At 43.6% G+C, this 21,351-nt stretch overlaps 1 protein-coding gene across 2 annotated transcripts; it reads left to right on the forward strand.

The window, feature by feature from the left end:
- Positions 1-1,903: 1,903 nt before the first annotated feature.
- tmem125a (transmembrane protein 125a) lies at positions 1,904-19,425 on the forward strand. 2 transcript variants are annotated; one of them, XM_030434185.1, is made up of 3 exons: positions 1,904-2,422; positions 9,764-11,267; positions 16,482-19,425. In XM_030434185.1, the coding sequence occupies exon 3, from the start codon at positions 16,821-16,823 to the stop codon at positions 17,517-17,519; it is 699 nt and encodes a 232-aa protein (XP_030290045.1). In that variant the 5' UTR covers positions 1,904-2,422; positions 9,764-11,267; positions 16,482-16,820; the 3' UTR covers positions 17,520-19,425. The 2 variants fall into 2 exon arrangements, with proteins under 2 accessions (XP_030290045.1, XP_030290046.1); XM_030434186.1 differs by lacking the exon at positions 9,764-11,267.
- Positions 19,426-21,351: the final 1,926 nt, after the last annotated feature.

Here is a 21,351-nt window from a genome sequence, read left to right on the forward strand (position 1 = left end):
TGCCATGATCGATGTGTTATGCCACAGGGAGGCTATTTATTAGAGCAAACAATTAACTGTGAAGCTATTTTTCTGCAAAAAAAAGTTGAAATGGTTTACATGCTAAGTGTTGGCTACACACATCGGCGGTCCTGCATGTAGAATGTACAAATACAGACATATAGATCTGCAGCTACAGTTCAGACACATTCTCCTCACACACTATATCCAACACAACTGTACTGATTAGTTCTCTTCCTTTGGTCTATAAATAAGACTTCTCTGTCTGCACACGTGCCATTCTGTGGTAGCACCACAATGTGCAAGTGACTAACTGTGAATGAAGCACTTGATCTAATTTTGGATCGAGGCCCTGGTGAGGATGAAAATATCGAACCTGGAGAAGTGGTGGAGGAAGAAGTGGTTCTGAAAATGATCCAGATTCTCAAGAATCAACAGATGAGGAGGCAATGAGATTGGTTTGAAGCTATTTTGAGGATCAATTAAAAATTATTTGTGAAGACTCACTATTGTGAGGATTTGTAGCTCGTCCCTGTGTCCTAAAGTACGAATCAGCTCTGATAGCATCACCTATATGATCACGTATGATGAACATGCATGCACGACATGTCCCCTGTGGAGAACAGTTGTGAAACTTTGACAAACTGAGAACTATAGAAATACAATTACATGATACTAAACATCTTTTGACTTTGTGGGAATACAGTTGTTTTAAAACAATTCAGTTTACAATCATTTTCTTAAAGGGGCACTCGCTAGATTTAAAGAAAAAGGATCAAATGCTATTTTGTTAAAACCAAAATTACAGACCTATTTTTAAATCAAGCACGAGTTTGGCACCGAACCATATGTTACAACATGTATCGAGGAGTCAGAGGTCTTTGGTTGCACAGCTGAGAACAGGAATCTTTCCTCTGGCCCTAAGAAGTTGGCAGATTTAGAAACAGAACAACAGGTCATGTGAATAATGTGAATGTGTGAGAAGAAGTTGTCCTTATTTTGATGGGTTAAGAATTCCCTCACTGAATGAAATGTCTGTACAACATCTAGAAATATTGTGGCGCACGGACGCTTACAGAAGAATTGAACGGTTGTTTGATTTGAATGTTTATAAATTGGCTACTTTTATTTTCTGAAAGCTTGGAGAAAACGTCAAGATGGTTTATTTGTTCAGTGCCATTTGTAGTCCATATGTTGCTGCTCTGGTCTGTGGTCTGTTTGGTGTCCTGTAAGCCTGTTCTGTCTGGGCTCTTTATTTGTGAACGACACAATATTAACATGAATCAGTCATACAAACACAGACATAATAATTTTTCCATAACTGATTAAACAAGCTGCCCAGCGCACTGTTTGAAGCTAGAAAGGTGGCAGGGTCCGCCACATATGAACAAAGTGAAACAGTATGACACTGTGTTGTCCTTTAAGGTCAGTTTTCCTTATTCAGTCATGAAAACAAGAGAGTTTGTTTATTTAGTTTGTTAAGGCATAAAAAGAAATCCTTTAACAAATATCTTCCTCTTCTGATCAAAAGGTAATCACCAAAACTACAGAGTGCTCCTTTAACACTTATGAACTAAGGGACACACAGTTTGAATGGCCATGTTTGACACACCAGGGAAGACATGAATATGACAAAGCAATCTCTTTAAGCGCTCAGATTTTAACATTGTGCATTTCCATGAGCGTTGGGCACGCTCCATCTGCTGAAGAAGATCACGTGATGTCATCACTACAGGGACCTTGCGCTCGGACCGTTCCGTCGTTTCCAAGGTCAAGAATGAACTCTTTCAATAACACATAAAGTTGACGTGCGTGCTGACCGCATGTTCTGACCTCACTGGTCATAAGTAATTGGTATGACTCCATCAATAATCACTGTAGGGGGTATTGATGAGCCCCGCGCGCGGACAGATTGCATGTGTTCCGTCCTTAGAGACCGGATGGGTTAAACCACATCTGCTCAGTAAACAGATGAGCACTCAGCCCGTCGGCGGACTTCATAATCACAGCGTGGCTTTTATCTCTCACGCCACACCACGTGTCATGTGCTGCGGTTCCCCACGGGGCACCTACGGCGGTGCGGAGGTCGATCCACCGGCTCTCTGTCCCCTCCCACCGGCGTCCCCTGGCTGCCGCCGTGCGCCGCGCGGCCACACCTGCATTAAACGGGGAAAGTCCGTCCGGTGGAGAGGCAGAGCGACCGAGCGGAGGCAGGAAGAGGAGCACCTTCAGCCTTCTGCTGCCATCGCATGACTCTGGATCCCGGTCTCCTTTATACGAAAACGAAATGAAGGCGTGCAGTGGTGTGTGTCGAGACTTTTCGACCGCGGACACAGTCTGCTGATCGGGATTAAAGGCGGAATAGATCAGCACGATCGGAACAGAAGAGACCGAGAGAGAGAGAGAGCAGCTGAGCGCACAGGTAAGATCAGCTGCTGATCAACTACACGCAAACACGAACAATCCGCTCCCTTCTAACTTTTTTTTTTTAATCATACATTTTTTAAATCTTATTTTCTTTGAAACAAGCTCTTTTTGTTTTCTTTGTTTTTGTTTTGAACTTTTTGTGCGTCATTTTTAGGCGCTAAACGATACCTTTATCGGTTATTCCCCAACGAAAACAACAGTAATGAACACATTTTAATTAATACAAAATGTAAAAAGAGTTAGCCTGTTATCAGTGAATTATGAGAGCAGAATAATCATCTGTGAATTCATGTAATCTATAATCAGGCGTTATTAAATTGCTGTTACAGCTACAAAAAAAAAAAAAAAAAAACGTTTTTGTATTTTATCTCTATTAAAAGCTGCTGTGGCATTGTGTATGTTAATGTTTTAATTTTCTGCTGCCAAGAATGTGTTGTTGTCTTTTCCCCCCCTTTTATCTATTTTTCAGGCAGGTCATTGTCTTATGTATCCCTGTTTTTCTTCTTACCTTCTTTTGTTCTGAGCCATGTCTAACCCAATCATAGATCTCATGACCTTTGTGGCATCCAAAGTTTTGAGATGAAAAGCAACCTCCAGTTATTTTTAAGGACTTCCCTCGAAGGCTCAATTACGACAATTGTTGACAGAATGTGCAAACGCAAAAGCCGCAGTTTGTTCACTCGCTGTCAAATGTTCTTCTTCCCTCTGTTTCCCTCCAGCCGCTGAATACTAAATCATTTTTTCTCAAGTATCAAATAAGCTGGCGAGCCTGTGGATTCGGAATCGGCTCCAAAACACACGTATCCCCAATGTAGTTTGACTTCTAAGACTAACCCATGAATTACAGGGATCTTGTTTGTGTGCTTTCCCACTTCGACGTATTGTTCTGGACTTTCCTCTTAGTGAATTTTGATGCCATTAACAACAAGGAAGTAAGACGTGTTGACATTGGGTCACACCCTAACCTTTGCACCAGCGGGATGACAGTTAACAAGCGCGCATAATCCGCCCTGTAGATCATCAATACTCAGGGCTGCCCTCATACACTGTGAGGTCAGTTTTGTGGCACTGTGAAAAATTCATAAACCACCAGCGAGAGAAGTGGTGTCTGTGTTGGAACGGATCGATGCACTGTCCATGCATGACCTCCCCTGTGCCACTTTGTTCACATGGATCCGTTGTAACTAATCTAAAGACCGCAGACGAACGGTGGCAGGTCGTCCGGAGGCACAGAGGGGTTACATGCTGTCGCTCTCACCGCAACAAATAGATCTTTTAAGATGAAGGCTGACTCTTAAAAACAGGTCAGGCTGAAAACAACATGTGATAGAACTCATTAGGACGGAGCCTGAAGTCAACACGGAGCGCCGGATGAAAGAGCAGGAGGAGGAAAACAAAGTGAATGGGTCTGTAGATGACCGTGCAAAGTGGAGTTATATGAGAGCCCTGTATAGGTGAGGTGTGTGTGTGTGTGTGTGTGTGCGGTTGTGTGTGTGTGTGTGTGTGTGACATGGATGCCAGACAAAGGGTGGAACAGAGAGTTGGCCAGAATCTTAAATATCCCCGAGAGGCATTTTGTTTCACAGTCAGCAGATACACAGAGTCAGGCATGTAGTGTGTCATTGACAGCAGCTGTACTGACTGTCCGCTTGTGTCCCTGAGCATAAAATGCGTGCACCTACAGCCGAAGCATAATCAATTCAGTTCGACCGATTCGGTGCAGGGAGAGTTGGGGAAAGAGTTCGTCGACATTTTTTGTGTTGCAGAAAGTCCGTCTCACCTCCGTCCCTTCCCTCCTGTCCCACGCCGTTCCCGCGTTGTGTTTCCCGTGGCTGCAACCAAACAGGCGACCAGCCACCAGAGCAGACAGGAGAGCATCAAAAATCATTTTAAAAAGACGTCCGAATGAGTGACTCTCAGGATTCCCCCCAAAACTCTTACCTCTAATGCCTACCTGTCTCCAAATGCAAAAGTCTACAGCCACGCTAGCAGCTTTGTGTGGCTGTACTGCGCTGAATGCTAACATTAGTAGGCTAGCACGTTCACAGTGACAATATGGTGCTGATGTTTTGCAGGTTGCCATGTTTGAAATCTAAGTTTAGCTTCTGAGAGAGCGAACATTTGCTAATTAGCACCAAACACAAGTAATGCACGATAAGGATTTTTCTTCAGCAGATATCGACAACCGATGATTACCTGCTTCTCATCACCGATACTTTAAAATTTTTTCAATTTCAAAAGAAAGTTCCTTTTTCTGTCTTCTTCTTCGAGGTTATTGTTATTATCTACACAACTTTAAAGGTGTGTGGATGCTTTCTTTGACTAAACAAGTAAAGCATCCACACACCTTTAAAGTTGTGTAGATAGCAGCTTTATTGAATTTCATTATGGGCCGTTAAATGTCCTAGTATTGGGATACTATTTATCATGCAGTCAATGTCCGGCTGAGGCTGAATTGAAAGTCATTATTTTTGCACTTACAGTATTTAGCTGGTCTACTTCTTAGCCAGGACCAGTTGACAGGCGACCAGGGAGTTACGGGTCTATAGGCCAAGTAACAGTCCAGTAAGTCACCTGCTTTGAATAGCAATTTAGGTCCAGGAAAAGGTGTGTGGGCATTTTGTGAGGATTTATTGTCAGGAAGGGACTTGAATATTCACGATTATGTTTTTACTGTGTATAATCCCTACAACTAAGTATCTTTATGCTTTTGTTACCTTAAAATGAGCCTTTTATATCTACAGAGGAAGTGGGTCAAACTGAAAACCAAACAGGGGCCACTGTAGCGGAGGGTGAGGTGAGGAGTACTCAGCTGTACACAGTGGTTCTTTAAACAAATGAGATGCAACATGTTAATTGGTGAACTATAGAGGGGCTGGCAGGCAGATACCTTTGGACAATGCCAAGCGAGCTGTGTCATCCCTGTTTGTGCTAAACTAAGCTTATCGGCTGCTGGTTCCAGCTTCTAGCTTAGTGTACAGTTACAAGAGTGGTATCAATCAATCAATCAATCAATCAGTCAATCAATCAATCAATCAATCAATCAATCAATCAATCAATCAATCAATCAATCAATCAATCAATCAAAAACAAGTAGGTTTTTCCTACCAACATGTTTCTTCCAAATTTCATTTGGAATCCATTCGGTAGCTGCTGCGATATTTTACCTAAAGCCATAAATGTCGACTTCATGGTGGCCCAAGAGAAAGTCAGTTCTCAGGGGAACATCAGTGTCTGTACAAAACTTCACGGCGATCTGTGCGGCTAAAAATAACCAAAACCACCAGTTTTTTCAGCTTAAATGATAAGATGCTGCTGCAGTATAGAGACATCATTCCAGGCAGTCAACAGGATAAGATAGACGGCCAGACGTCGAGCCAGCCATCTCATTCATTACAATCATTATCACCAGACAGCCCATATCAAATTAGAATATGCGGAATATCACCTCTGAACCCACAAGAGGAAAAGGAGGGAGGGTTAAAAAAAACAAAGACTGGAGGAAAAAAAGGAAAGAGAGCCTCTTTCCCGTCGTCAGCAGGAGTGAAGCAGAAGGGGACCAGCATGTTAATTGGTGATTTGATTAGCGTTTTAATATTGCAGCTGTGCGCGACAGAGGAAAGCAGCCGGCTGTTTTTCCAGAGGTTTTTCTTTTTGAATCAACAGTCACTTCTTCGGCGCAGGGACCGACACAGCTCAGTCATTATGCACGTCATTCAGTTAATTTCCTCCCACTTACAAAAACATTGTTTTTTGGTCTTGTTTGTTAATGGAGACTTTTTGACAGATGCAGGAATATTCAAGACAGTTTGAGTTGGGCCCAGCATTTAAGAGGCCCATTTGGCTGCTGCCACTGCAGAGGGACTGAATAGGGTCCACAGCCTGTGCTAAACTGAACTAGATTGGGCCGGGCTACATTTTTGTCAACAGCCGTGTGAGAGGAGGAAGCTAATTCAAAAAGAAGGAAATGCCATATGCCATATTCGATAACAGATGGAAATTGTGCATTTTCATGAATCACATTTTGATTATCTGGGCCTATATTGTTACTGTGTGTTTGTGTTGAGGGTTGACAATGCTGAGGAATTTTACCGAGGTTGATGAATAGCTGGATTTCTTAATGCTGGGAATGATGGGGGAGCAGATACAGGAGAGAACGAGGGGGTAATGACACCACAATCTCGCTGAGAAAACGGTGTAAACACCACAGCACAAGAGCAGGTGCAGCACATTGTGTGTGTGTGTGTGTGTGTGTGTGTGTGTGTGTGTGTGTGTGTGTGTGCGCGCGCTTGCATGCATTATGGCACAGGGGCTTTGAGTCAGACAGCATTACCTGGAGCCAGAGGCGGATCTGTGGCAAAGACAAGTAATCCCCCCCCACCCCCCACCCCACCCCATACGCACATCCGTCTCTCCGACACCGAAAACGCCAGCGCAGACAGCAGACGGGAGAGATAAGAAGTTAGCCAGATAAAGGAGCACTGGTGGTGCGACAGATGAGGAGAGAAGCGAGGTATAGAACAAAGTAAGGAAGGTGTGGGAGACTTGGGAGATAAGGGGGGAGAACAGATGGGGATGTGTGTGTGTGTGTGTGTGTGTGTGTGTATTTGTATGTGGATAAGGTGTCAGGGGGGCAGGTCTTGGCTGGTCGTGCCGGTCGGCGTGATGCTGTGCCATAAGCTGAGAAATGAGCTTGCTCAGAAGGGGTGGAATTAAACCAGGAGCCAGAGGGAGGGTTGAAACAGGGATCGACCAGTGTGACTTTTTCAGGGCCAACACAGGTTATTAGCAATCAAGGAGACTGATAAATACTTGGAGCCGAAATACTTTATAAAAAAATGCAGAATAATCTGTGATGGAATGTAACTTACCACAGTTTCCTCAAGTTCACTTTTGAGGTACTTTTCTTGAGTACTTCAATATCTAACTTCTTTACACATCCACTCCATCCACGTACTTCATAACTTAGGTTATAAGTGACTTTGCAGGTTCAGGTTATTACGAGCTGTTAGACTATTACTTGTCACGTGTAACCAGTCAGATGGTGTCGTGGGCGTGACATTGAGGCCACAGCGTGTTGACTACAGACAGAGAGAGGATGCTGCATCAGAGCCAAAGTACTGCATTTTAAAATAAATGTATTGTGTTGGCAATTAGACACAATAAACGACGATGATTGAAAAATGCAGAATATCTGCAAAACTAATTGGCCAGACCGATAATGTGCGTCTAATACTCACATGCTCACAGTGACAACACTGATGTAGAATGTTTGTCCTGTTGAGTATTTTAGCATGCTGCTAAGTACAGCTGAGGCTCGGGGAATGCCGTGTGTTTAGATTTGGTCGTAAAGCGAAGTAGTTGTAACTTAATGATGGAGTTTAATGAAGAAGTCAGAGGTTCCCCAAAGTGATTATGATTCATCCTGAGGGGAACATGAATGTCCACATTTCTTGGCAATCCTCCCACAGTTGTCCAGACAGAAACCATGAACTGTATATAAAGATGGGCATCACCTCTCCAGTTCCTGTCACTGTATGAAACTGAAGCCAAATGCATCGATACATTTATAAAAAGAGTAGACAGTGAACTCAAAGAAGGTGCCTTTTCACTCCAATCAGAAGTTTCTACCTTCCAGGTCTACCTCCCGCTTACGCAGCCCACTGAATACACATGGCAGACTTTGTCCATCTGCCCGTGAGTTCTGTCTTGGCCCATAGACTTTATATTGAGAGATATCATGCATTTTTAAAGGGTTGCTTTCGCTTTGGCTCAAGGAAAGGTTTACAAATATGAAACCTCCACTGATCAAACATTGATAATATGGTCGAAATTGACCCCGTCCTGTCAACAGTTTTACAGACTTCTTTTTTATGATGGTGGTCTATGGGGAAAATACAATTTTGGCTTTTTTTTGGCCTTTGAATAGCTTTATTGACAGGATAGATTGTGATATGACAGGAGACAGGATGAGAGAGAAGAGGAGTGACACGCAGCAAAGGGCCCCAGGCCGGGACACAAACCCGGGGCTGCTGCAGCGAGGACAAAGCCTCTGTACATGGGATGCCCGCTCTACCAACTGAGCTAAACAGTGCCCCGAAAATGCTATTATTAGCTGCAATATTGCGAGTGACCACTGTGCAAAATTGAAAATAGGGCTGATACCAAGGTCTTAATTGTGGATTCACACCAACATATTCCAGATATGAAGTCATTTGGAGCCAGGGTCTGCACAGTAGTGATCCCTCATTGGAGCCACAGTATTAAAATCCAGACCATTGAGGCACCATTGAAGCACTCGCTCTTGAGCAGGGCTAACTGTCAATCCTGACATCACATCCTCTTTACTTACTGAATATAGCACTAAGTAACTGATTAAAACCACACTTATCAGAAAAAGGAACAATGCACCCTCAATCAAACAGCCAGTACACATGGTCAATTGTATTGCTGTTTTTATACGGTCTTGCTTTAATTTACACTTATTGTCTGAACAATACACCCTCGCTGCCTTTATATTCAGTAATCATATATGTGTTTGGTGTACATACATGTATAGATAGTATATACTGTACATGCACTTTATCCCTGCTGTCCTATATATCTGATTGTATACTCTGTTTTTCCTCTTGTTATTATTATTATTATTATTATTTTATCATGTCTATAGTAGAGTCTCCCAGCAAAATTATACATATACGACTGGAGTGACAAAAAAAATCTCGAATCTTGAATTTGCCATATGTCAGCAAGAACAACATAAAATGACAGAAACAGGCTTTTGGAAAAACTCTGCGTGTACTTTGAGTTTTGTGTCTGGCCCACATCCCATCTGCCAACTTGGAGGGGGCGTTGTTTATGACCTACATTTCAGCCACCGTAGAGCTTCACTTTTGGGGAGTTGTCATGTCGCACACCTTCATTTAAAGTCAGCGCTCAACAGTTGTAAAGAGACTCCAGCCGAGACCAAAGTGTTGCCTTTTGTGATGTCCTGCCACCATCACGTCTAAAAAGAAATCATCTGTTTGTGACGTTACTGACCATGGCTGGCAAAAGATTTAAATGATTCCACTTGAGGGGCTCATCCTTGCATCCTGTCCCCTCCTAAAGTTGCTTTCATTTTGATTGAGCTCGCAATTCAAATGAACGATACGATGGCAGACAATAGTCATACAGTAGTCTCTAGAGATGAAGCGTGTTTGAGATTTGAACAGAGTGATGACGATGCAGCTGAAGGGATTGAGGTAATTCCTGCTACAGCGAGCCATATGGGTGACTTTACAGTACAGTATGTGCAGCTGATGTAAAGGCCTTTCTTCCTCTCTTCCTGTCTTAGGTTTTCCCTTGTGATCCCTGACAGAGCGAGGACAGTGACACTGACTCGGCCATTGTCTCGTCGCTGTTTCCTGACAGAGTGAGGCTCCCTGGGTGTCTCTGCTGTCCATTGTGATTGCGGAGAAGAAAGAAAGATCCAGCTTGTCTGCATAAAGACCTATTCAGCATCATTTTTCTTTGCCAGCCGCACTCGCAACCCCACGAACAGCAAATGAAGTCTCAGCATTATCCCTAGCCGGGAGCCCATCCCTCCATCCCCAGCCCCCTCTCCTATAACCCCCCCCAATCCCTGTCCCACTCTCCCCGGCCCCGGCTTCAGCCTCAGCCCTCTGCCCCATTCGAAGTCCCAGATGACAGCTCCGAAACATCCGTTACCCTCCCACTCCACACGAGCCTCCTTTCCTCTCTCTCCAGCCCCCGTGGCGCTTGGCACCAATGCCCATCACATAGACAGATGGAGCCAACCCTGACCCCTCTCCTCGCCCGTGGGGACGCCAAGAGAATCAACGCCTGACTAGAGGAGGGGGGGTGTGTGTGTGTCAGTGCGTGCGTGCGGGGGGAGACAGGAAGGAGAGCGTAGGAGAGTATTGCTTTGTCACCACGGCAACACATCGCCTTGTCTCCCGTGGACTCCCCTTCAGACCAGCCCAAGGCCCTCGGATAAAAACGCAAACAGCAGGAAAATCCAGCAGCAGGACCACAAGGACCTTTTTTTCCCCCCCGAAATTGTGCCTGACATATTTTTTGCTTCAGTTACTCGGCAGAGTTATCTCGTTCCATGTCTGTGTGGAGGGAAGATGTGAGCATTGATACGATTCTGAATAAAGGAAACATCACATTCGAAGGAAACAGGAAACCACAACGAGGCTGATTTTGAAGCGAGGACTGCCCCTCAGTCGAAAGTTTTCTGAACACTGCAAAAGTTTCATTCTGGGCCTCACACTTCCTCTTCCCCCTGGCCTCTGTGGTCTAAATGACAGCAAGAAGAACCGCAATCGCCTGGCAAATATATTGACATTTTTACTTGCAAATACTCGGGAGGGATTATTATTTTTATTTTTTTTACAGCAGGAGAGCCACTTTTTTCTTTCTGCTTTCCAAATCTAAAGAAAGCAGAAGAAGCTTTTTCCTGACAGCAAAACGGAAATACATGCGGGACTTCCTTGGGTGTGCATCTATTCCTTTATTTAAGCTGTAACGTCCTGCATTACCTCTGCTAACTGCTCTGACATCCACCTCATGTCACAAGGGCATATCCAGTTTAAATCTTCTGACTGAGAATCCCAGAAAGACTCTAGATTCCGGCTACCTGGCTTTTGCTGGATGTTGTCGCCGTCTTCTAACCCACTCTGCTGACCACCGTTCTTGATAAGCATAGAATGTGAGACAACCAATTTTAGGAGTGCCACGAATCAACAATGAAATGAGACACTAATGGCTGGTGAAATGAATTCAGCGGGCTGACATAACAGAGGGGGGAATACCGGAGTCCCAAAGCTACCCAGGTAATTGGAGTGCAGTATAGTGTTTTTTACTCCAAAGCACAGCTCCTCTGGTGACCTTGCAGGCTGAAAACTAAAAGGAGGCACATACAGAAAGAGGAAACGTGAGAAAATGATACTCGGTGTCCACGGTTTATGATGATATTATGATATTTCCATCATTTCTCTGGTGCATTTGCATTACACAGACTGTTTGGACGGTTAGCGTCAGCCTGTCTTCAGTCACTTCAGGTTCGACTGCGGGGCTGAGCGGCCAGGACATTCTTATTATTCCCATTACTTAAAAGAAACCCATTTAGGATTATCATCAGATACAGCACCCGTTTCAAATGAATTGTGATAATGATCACAGGTGCAGCTTTCTATAGCCTCTGTGAGATACTTCAGACAGAGGATTATGCTGATATGGCGCCTGTTTGCGATGGCGAAGTTGCTGTCGGATACAATCGTCAATCCAAATGTCCCTAGTTGGGCCAAATGAAGGTATAAAGTGGATCATCAATAATTCTTTTCAACGCATTCATTGTTTTTAGAGGTACAGTAGCACGTCAGCGGATATATGTCAGCGCATATTTTATGAATAGATGCAAGGAACATTGTGGGAGTTGTGTTAAAATTCACAGCCGGGGTGTGAATATTCACTGTCAGACATAATCTACAAGAGGTTTTGGGTGCACAGGTGTAGAGGAACGAAGAGTTTTTATTCTTGACTGACGACGCCCTTAGAATGTGCGACACAACAACAATTGTGGGAGTCTAGTGCATGTTACACTCAGCAAGATCGGTCTGATAAAATCTAGGTTGTCAGACTGTATGACATCAGTTGGTCTGAAAATTCAAGCCAATGCTTAAATGTTTCTGAGGACATGCAGGGGGGCGACTCCACTGGTTTCAAAAAGAAGTCTGATTTGTATGGAAGTTTATGAGAAAATGACCCTTCTTCTCACTTGATCTGTTACATCAGTTAACAGTTTCCTAATGAGTCTATGGTCTCAAACTCCAGTTTCTGGTCTCCTTTGATACAGCATGATGTTCGTTTTGTAAATTGTGGTCCCAGTTACAGTTCACTCAGGAGAGACGAGTGTAGTGTGTGTATGAAGTAAGGAAAATGTTTATTACAGGAGAGGATATGTTATAATAAGTCTCATCAGAAAGTCTTGATTCGAGGGTGTGTGCCCTGAGTAGAAGCAGGAAGAATCCCCCATGGAGCCCAGACACTGTGGTGGAGGTGGTGGTGGCTGATGACTCTTCTGAGACAAATGGACTGATGAAGCTGGCTTAAAATAAAACATTTAAAAAACTTAAAATGGCAACGTGGTGCGCTGCCAAACTGTGGGCTTCCAAATGACACACAACGCACTTGGAGCTATGAGGCAGAAGAGAGCAAAGGCGTGTCACCAGCTCGAGTCGTCAGTCTGCACCACCACAGCTCCACACGAGGTTCTTATTTTTGTCCGTCAACTATTATCTTTGTGCTTGTGTTTATTGCTCTTTGGTTGTTTTGTAGAAGTGGCCAGTAGAAGCAGTCACATTGTGAGTGCCTGAAGGTCCGTTCACGCAGGACTATTATTCGCAGGGGACCTCATGTGATTTTATGACGAATGTTATCACATGACCCCTAGAAATATATTAGGTAATACGAGGTGGAACTTACGAGGTGGAACTTTACAAATTAACGATGTGGCAGAGGATTAAGATTGCAGACGTCCTCCACTTTTATTACAAATTGCTGGACGTCCCCCAGGTCATACAAGTCCTGTGCGAATAAGGCTGTCAACCCATGACCACGCGGCGTCAACACGCCCCTAGCGACTGTACTTCCCAGACTGCCAGAATGCTGTGGTCCTCGGAAAAACTGAGTCATGTGAAGTTGAGTAAATTGTTTGTGTCTCTGTACCTGTCTCTTTTTTTATTTTATGACTTAAAAGGAGGCCAGCGGAGAGTGAAGCGGTGAGTCAGTGCTTTTGTAAGGATATTTACGAGGCCAATATGACACGGCTGATATGACAGAGTCTAGAGGTCACATAAGTGATAAAAGAGGAAAGGCAGACATGGTCCGGCAGCTCTCTGTGTGCATGTGTCTGTGGGGATCAGACACAACACAGAGAGAGATATACTTGTGTCGTTAAGGCTTCGATTTCATCTTATGATCTCTGTTGCGTGCCATCGCCCCTCGCTCGATCACCCGTTTGTGTCCCTGCTTCACTTTACTGTGAGCCACTGTATCTAATGAAACGGAAAATGAGCTTTCACGAGCGTGCACTGTATAACGGACGGGGATGTTTCTAAAATCTAAATGAGACAAAGAGGTGGATGGTGGCAGAGGACCACATATATTGTTTTTGTCACCTTTTTGCACCTTTTGGCGCCTCAACTGCAGACACAGAAAACACACAGACGCACACCTCAATTACTGTGCTATTTCTGCGGCGCTACCTGTCAGTGACACCGGGCTCAAACCATCTGGGATTAATTAGTGACTTCACAAACACACACGCCCACACACACACACACACACACACACACAGGACATACTGTACGCACCTTCATCTAGGTCTTTCTGTGTGAAACATACACGATCACATCACAAAGGAATAAACACACATGCCGACACATGTTTCATATCTTCACCCACTTATTTACCCTTGTTTACTCCTGCGCAACAAGCACACACACACACACACACACACACACACACACACACAAAATCTCCCATCAGATACAGGATGTGAAAAGCTTCCAGAACAGCATGCTGCCAATAAACACCCCTCCTTCTCTGCTGTAATTACCTCACCCTTCATTTCACACCTTGCGTATGCACCTCATACCTCCGCGCGTCACGGTGTCACCGCTCCGCCTCAGCACAAGGCGATACCCGTCCGCACTAATGGGAGATGTGATCCTGTATGTAGTTTATAGTCTTTTCTAAACAGGCGGGAAGAAAAGTGCAATCGAAAATTAGTTTCTGTCGCTGCACACAAAAAGGTTTCTAGAGGTGTTGAAGGTTTTTGATAAAATAAACTTTCCAGTCTGAATGATAGCTCTATATATAAATATATATATATATATATATATTTTATTTTACAAAGCAGCGTTTTTGTTAACAAAATCTGCAGCTGGTGAGGAAGAGCCCTAACTCCTGCAGCTTGTGTCGCGGCACGTGGGCTTGTGCCGCGCACTGATGACTTTGATAGAAATAAAGCCGCTGACAACCTGTCAACAGTCATAACCTTCGATGTTGTTTCTGTGTGTGTGTGTGTGTGTGTGTGTGTGTGTGTGTGTGTGTGTGTGTGTGCTGTTTATGTTTACATGACTGTGTTATACGGGTGTGGTGAGGTTACAAACTACAGAGAGGTTAAATATGCTGAGGTAAGGGACAGAATGAAGGAGGAGAGCAGAAGGGGAATGGAGCAGGATGTGTATAAAAAGATTTGCAAGTGTATTAAGATTATTTATCACTTGTGTGGTAAAACATATACAACAACACAGTATAGACACACACAGGAAGGTTAATTAGACTTGAAGTATTAGAGAGTTAAAACAAGAAGGATTCATTCAGTGAGCTTGTGTGGGTGTTTGGGAGGATGCGAGAGGGAAAATGTAAATTTCTGCATTAGCTCTTTGATTGTGTGTATGTGTGTGTGTGTGTTTGTGTGTGTGCGTATGGGCATTGTTTATTCTATCAGCAGCTGATGCTTGTTTTATCCAGCCACCTCGGTAGTGGCAACTCATTAGCATAGTGATAATGAGAGAAAGAAAAGGTTGCCAGTGTCAGCACACCAAGTTTTTCACACAGTCAAAACAGCAAGTTTGGATGTTCAGAAACTGTGTGTGTGTGTGTGTGTGTGTGTGTGCGTGCATTCACATCTTTGATGTGATGGATTTTCATCCACACACACTGCAAAAATACAAAAACTGAGAATCGTAAAGAGTAACTTGACACCAAACTGTGGAGTTCTGCTTCACTGACCTGTCTTTGTTCAGAGAGCCTTCAATGGTCAGAACAAAGAGGGTTTGAGCTCCAAATTTCAGTTCTCATGTAAAGCCATCTCTGTGTAACTTGATGTAACCGAGCCCAGCTAGACAGCACTGAAAACTGGTTAGTCAGAGAACTCCAAGACTTTGCATTGTGCTTTAAGGAAGGACAGGCAGGAAGCCTGCATCTTTCTCTGTGATGTCATTTCCTATATCCTTTAGTCATCGCTACGCCACTCTCTGCTTAAAAGTTTTGTTCAGCAACATAATCTTCACTGATGAGCACCCCTTTTGTGATATTGAAGCTTAAATTAAGCCGCTAGAAGTAAAAAGCTAATTTTAGGCTACAAACACACTACATTGCGGTCGCATGACTTAAACCTCACCACCACTTAGCTTCTTGCTACACAGTCACCATGCATGTCTTCTATGACTTGATAAATGCACTAGTTGTGAAGTTAGAGTTAAAATAGTCTGTAACGAATGTTGGCCTGTAAGGACGGACAAGTGAGTCGATGTGTCTGTTTGATGTGAAGATGTTTAAAGTCCGTGACCTGTCTAGTCTTATTTTCACACCAGCTAGAAACTTCCGTTTTTTAAAATACGTAAGCCCTTTACAATTGAGTTGTGAGACATTTAATGGTCTAATTTGTTGAAATGTTATGTCTGTCGTATGTCATAAATATGTTAAGCCTGTGGTAAGCTCAGACTTTATTTCGGGCATTTCACCGAAAACTTATTCAGTTGGGTTCATTGGGTTTCAGTGATCATGCTGGGGATGCCATTTCCATCCTTGGAAAAAAATATTGCGTACTCGTGACTCGTACAGAAAGCCTGCCAAAGTCTCCCCGGCACACTATAAATGATCAACGAGTTAATTAGTACAACAGCTAGCTAGCTACCTTGTTTGCCAAATGCACTTTTTCGATCATGTGAAGAATTTAGCATTATTTTATGCCTTACATCCTCTTGTTACATTTCTGAGTAGCATTTCAATAAATCACACCACCACAGGCTCACAGATGGGACATATTAACACGAACTTGCTAAATCTGTGCAGAGTTCAGAACCAAACAGCCTACTTAAATCTGGACATGCATCTTAAGAATGAAGGACACAACTATCAGAGACAGGTAGTGTAGCTGCAGCAAATAGAGCTACACTACCGTATGTATAGGGCAGATAGAGTCACTGTTCGAGCCCTGTTACATCTACCTTATATCTGTCTGTCTTTTCTTCCAGACTAGACCTTCTGTGGATGTTTGGATTCTGTGCTTTGGATGTTGAAGCTATAAGGCAGATCCAGTTCATGAGAGCTAAATTATTTGGGACCAGAAGACCAAGACATCATCAGTTTAGAACACCAGAAAGGTGGAAAACTACAACACACTGAGCTCAGTCAAGTAAATTTGGTGTATTACAACCGTGTCTTGTTTATCATTGCCACCAGCTCTCTGCTGGTCCTGACACTCTCACAGTGATTGTTGGTGAGTGAGATAAGGACGTAAAGGATTATCACGTGGATTCTGTCTTCTCTGTGGTGGTGGCGACCTTATTCCGAAGGGTGGCAGTGGTATCAGGATGCCTGAACTGGACAACTTTGCCCCCCTTCAGGCTTCCAGAGGCTCTGAGCCTGCCCTGAACAGTCCAGCGGACCCACTTCGGATCCAGCACAGCATCCTGGAGGAGCAGGTGGAGCTGTGGTGGTTCAGAGATCCTGGGAAGTCTCTGGTCTGCTACTCCGTGGCTGTTCTTCTAATCCTGGGATGCGGTCTTGGTGGCGTCGGCCTTCTATCCACCACCACCAGCGTCTCAAGCGAATGGCGGCTGGGTGTAGGCACAGCCCTCTGCCTGCTGGCCCTCGGAGTCCTGCTCAAACAGCTGCTCAGCTCGGCTGTGCAGGACATGAATTGCATTCGAAGCCGGCAGAGGATCAACATGCTTAAAAGTGGCGGTTTATCGGACCTCCTTGTGGTTCTAATAACAGGGTTGTCACTGTTGATCTGTGGAGGGGTTCTACTACATCTGGCCCTGGTGAACCACATGCCGAAGCCCGGTCAAGCCCTTAACGACATGTACATCTCTGGAGTGGTTTTGCTGGCTGGAGGGGGGGCAGCTGTTGTGGGCGTTGGGATATACTCTTTTGTTGTGCTCCTGCTTGAAAGGACAAGGCACGGGCGAAGGCTGCTGGACCGGGTTTTGAATGTCTTCACTGTGTCCGGACACATGGACCGTCAGGGTCGCAGAGAGACTACCTCCAGTCTGGCTAATCTCATATGAGATGAACGACTCACTAACATTTAGCCCCAACTAAATTAGAGCGGACCAAATATTACAAGGAATCTAATTAGACAGGATTCATCCCTCCCATGCTTCTGTCGCCAGCTGATTAAACTATGTGAGCTGGATTTGTAATATCTGCTTGGTGAAGATGTTAGCAATAAGCAATCAAATCTCAGACACAGGTTGAAGAAGAATCACTCTACAGCTCACAAAGCAGCTGTTTCCTTGTGACAAGGCACAAATTGCTCTGGCTTATCATTAACAGTACAAATGAGTGGTATTTGAAAGCTTAAATCAGCCTTGAATTAATGTTCGGTAACTTTTACTCCATTCACACTGGACAGATGCCAAAATGCTGGTGCCTGAGGCAGTTTGGCAGAGACAGTTTTGCAGGGCACCAACAAAAAAGCGTGGAAAAGAAGTTAAAACAAAACTTGACTCAAGTGGTATTTAGGGAGATCCGGTGGAATGAAAAGCACACATAGTAGCTGAAACACATCTAAAACTAAAGGGAGAGGTGTTGGTTCACAAACAGAAGGGAAGTCTTTTGATGTTGTTGTCAGTGGATAGCTAAAGCAGTCTGGATTCCAACACAAAGGCCTGTGGTGTAAGCACAGCTTAAAATGAAATGCCTCATTTCATTTGTATATAAAGCACTTCTCCACGTGATGTTTAAACTTAAAGTTGTAAAGGAATAATGCCTACACAGATGAAGAGACAGAAACCCATCTTGTTGTCACGAGGGTCGTATACAAATTGGATTTTGAGATATATAAGATGATGCATTTGTCAGAGTGTCCTTGGGCCACACATCTGACACCACCTGCTCAATAGTCTACGATATATGTATGAGAGAAACGGCTGAAAGGCAACAATTGAAATGGAAGGTACAGAGTGACTGTCTGGAGAGAACATACAGTATATATGTGGAAAAACAAACCAACATCTTTTAAATTTGTTTTTGTTCAATGCACCACCCTCAATCTGTCTGCGTTCACGAGGAGAAGACAATATTCAGCTGTCAGATTTGAGGGATCGTCTGACTCTGGTTCAAGGGGGAAACTCCGGCTAATTCAAATGACTTCTTCTGATCCCATTTAATAATTTGACATAATACATGCAGTGGGACTGTGGTGTCAGACCTGTGGTGTCACCTCACTGTAACATCTGTCTGTGCGTATGATACAAGACAACATGATTGTTGGGGAATTATATCACAGCACTTTAGAATGTATGAATTATTGGTGTTTTTTGCGCATCAACACATTGTCTTAACTGGTAATCTTGCAGCACTTTGTTTTTCCTTAAACCTGCTTTAATTTATATTTTTATATTAACACTGATACAAATTACTGTTTATAATGTAAAATGGTCATCCGTCGTGCTGAAATCATGAAACACCAATCGCCTCAGCTCTGTTGATCGTATCAGTTTCCGGGCTTATTGTTCTATCATTTGTGTGAGTCTCATTGTTCTTGCTGACAAACATTTCAACCATAAAGCTCTGGTAGACTCCACTGTGCACCACCTCGGCTACCCGCAACCAGCATGCATATGATGTGGCTGATGAGCTACCTAGCATCCTGCTAGCTAACGATCCAGATTTCTCTCAAGGAGTTGGTGAGTACCGAATCAGAGCTGAGGAGACAATAAACGGCTACAGGACTTCATCAGAAACAGAACTCTGTATAAATACCATTGTGTCTGCTTCGTTGGTCGACATCCATCAAGGCATGCCATCTAGTCTGCTCCCAGAGCAGTGGACGGACATGTCACTAACTCTTGTTATTTCAGAAAGAGGTGTTTTTTCGACAAGTTGCAGATACCCAAGGCTGCACTGGACACAAGCCAGCAGTGGACAGTCATAAATCAAAGAAAACAAATAAATGTATTTCCCAAAGCATTTAACTATTTCTTTCAGTTAATTGCTTCTTTATGTTGCAAACTTTACGTTTATCTTTCTATTGTCACATCACCGTGCTTGTGGTCTCATTAGGTTCAGGCACAAAAAAAAAAAACACTTGGTTAGGCTTAGGAAAACATCATTGTTTGGTTTAAAATATATTTTGGTCACCACGATCACTTCCCCACATTAGCCGGTTCGGGTCACAACAAAAAAGCTTAAAATGTCCCAAAATATCCTTCAAAATATTCAGCGGTGTGACTTGGCTGTTTGCCTTGTCAGCATGCAATGACACAGCCACCACCACCCCCACCCCCACCTCTTGGAGTATTCTGGGACAGGTTACATTAATGACATCGAACGATCTTAATGAACATCTGAAAATGCCTAAGATTACATGACAGTGCTCTGGCTGTGTGTCAGCTTAATCTAATGCCCCCGACTGACTAAAAGAGGATAAGTGCAGCTTTAAGGTTGCTCGCAAAAAAGCGAGATTGAGGTTTTATTGCATTGTAGCCATGGCAATGTTTGGACAGTGTTTTCTCTTTACCAATTTTGTTCAAATTTGGCACACATTCACAGAAGATGGTCACCTGAGCCAAACTCTGAGGTTGAATCAGCAGCACATTGACTCTGATTTATGTAATATCGGTAGCTGACTTTAATGAAAGTATCTTCCCTGCAGCGCTTTAGTGAAAGACAGAAGGGTGGACATTATTTGATTTTTATAAATCCGATCTATTTAAGGGTCATGTTGAATAAGCCCAGTTATATCTCTGAATGTGACTCATGACTTACGTACAGTTTGGCTTTAATTTCAGCGTGAGGCCGACAATTGTGGTCCGAGCACTCCTAAATTTATTAGACGCATTATTGTCTCAGATAACAGCTCATTATCGTCCCTCACAAAGCAGAAAACTGAGAAATAACTGTTAGGGGAAGAAACTCAGGGAAATTAAATCCATTTCATCAGAGTTGCCTGTGATAGAATTTCAATGCACTTGCAAAAGTTTGAACTGGGTTGTCAGCATGCTTCATCATCTTTACGTAACAATACCTGACCCTGGAGTACAGTGTGCTGTTATTGCTGCATTATTATTAAGTCTCGTTTGATTCCAGGGGTTCTAAAACATTCACTTCAAAGCAAAAATGTCCCTTTTTTTCTGTTGGAGAAAAGACTTTCAAGAAAAACTGCACTGTGTTTTTGTTTGTAAAATGTGTCCAAAGCCTTTGAGAGTCATTCCTCACGTCGCCTTGCGGAAGAACCTCAGGAAAAGGTCCTGCATTGTGTCTGGATGGTGTGTGTGTGTGTGTGTGTGTGTCAGTGACGCCTCTTTATCTTTCTGCACATGCCCACAGCCTATTGCCTTGAGACAAAAGGGGTCACACAGTTAAACATTGTTGGAGTGATGACGGACAGCACACTGAAGGCACAATGCACAAGGCAGCGGTCTGCAGGGGCTGGTATAGACTAGCACCACGCTCTCTAACAAACACACACACACAACACACACACAGAAAAAAAACAAGATTCACGCTTGATTTTTAAACACGCGCAGAAATCCTGTAATCCTCACTTACATGAATCTTTCTTTTGACCTACAGTTTAAAGTCGCAGTGTCAGTTTGTGTTTTCATGCATGGCAGCGAGAAGAGGTGAGCAGACAGACGGGAGAGGCAGGTCTGATACTGAGGAGAAAGGAGTGTGTGGGAGGAGAGGATTTCAAAGCTTTTCTGCTGGGCCAAGACAGGGAAAAGACTGGAACACAAACAATTCAAACCAGACAAAATGTCTTCAGCTACCCTGAGCCCAAATGAAAATAAGATGAATTTTTCCCAAATGAAAGTATATTCTTAGTATAAAAACTAGGTTTTCAAGTGTATTTGTGATGTACCGACTTTAAAACTGAACTTTGACTTTTCTAAA

The sequence above is a fragment of the Sparus aurata genome, chromosome 11 (assembly GCF_900880675.1).
Source record: "Sparus aurata chromosome 11, fSpaAur1.1, whole genome shotgun sequence".
NCBI lineage: Eukaryota > Metazoa > Chordata > Actinopteri > Spariformes > Sparidae > Sparus > Sparus aurata.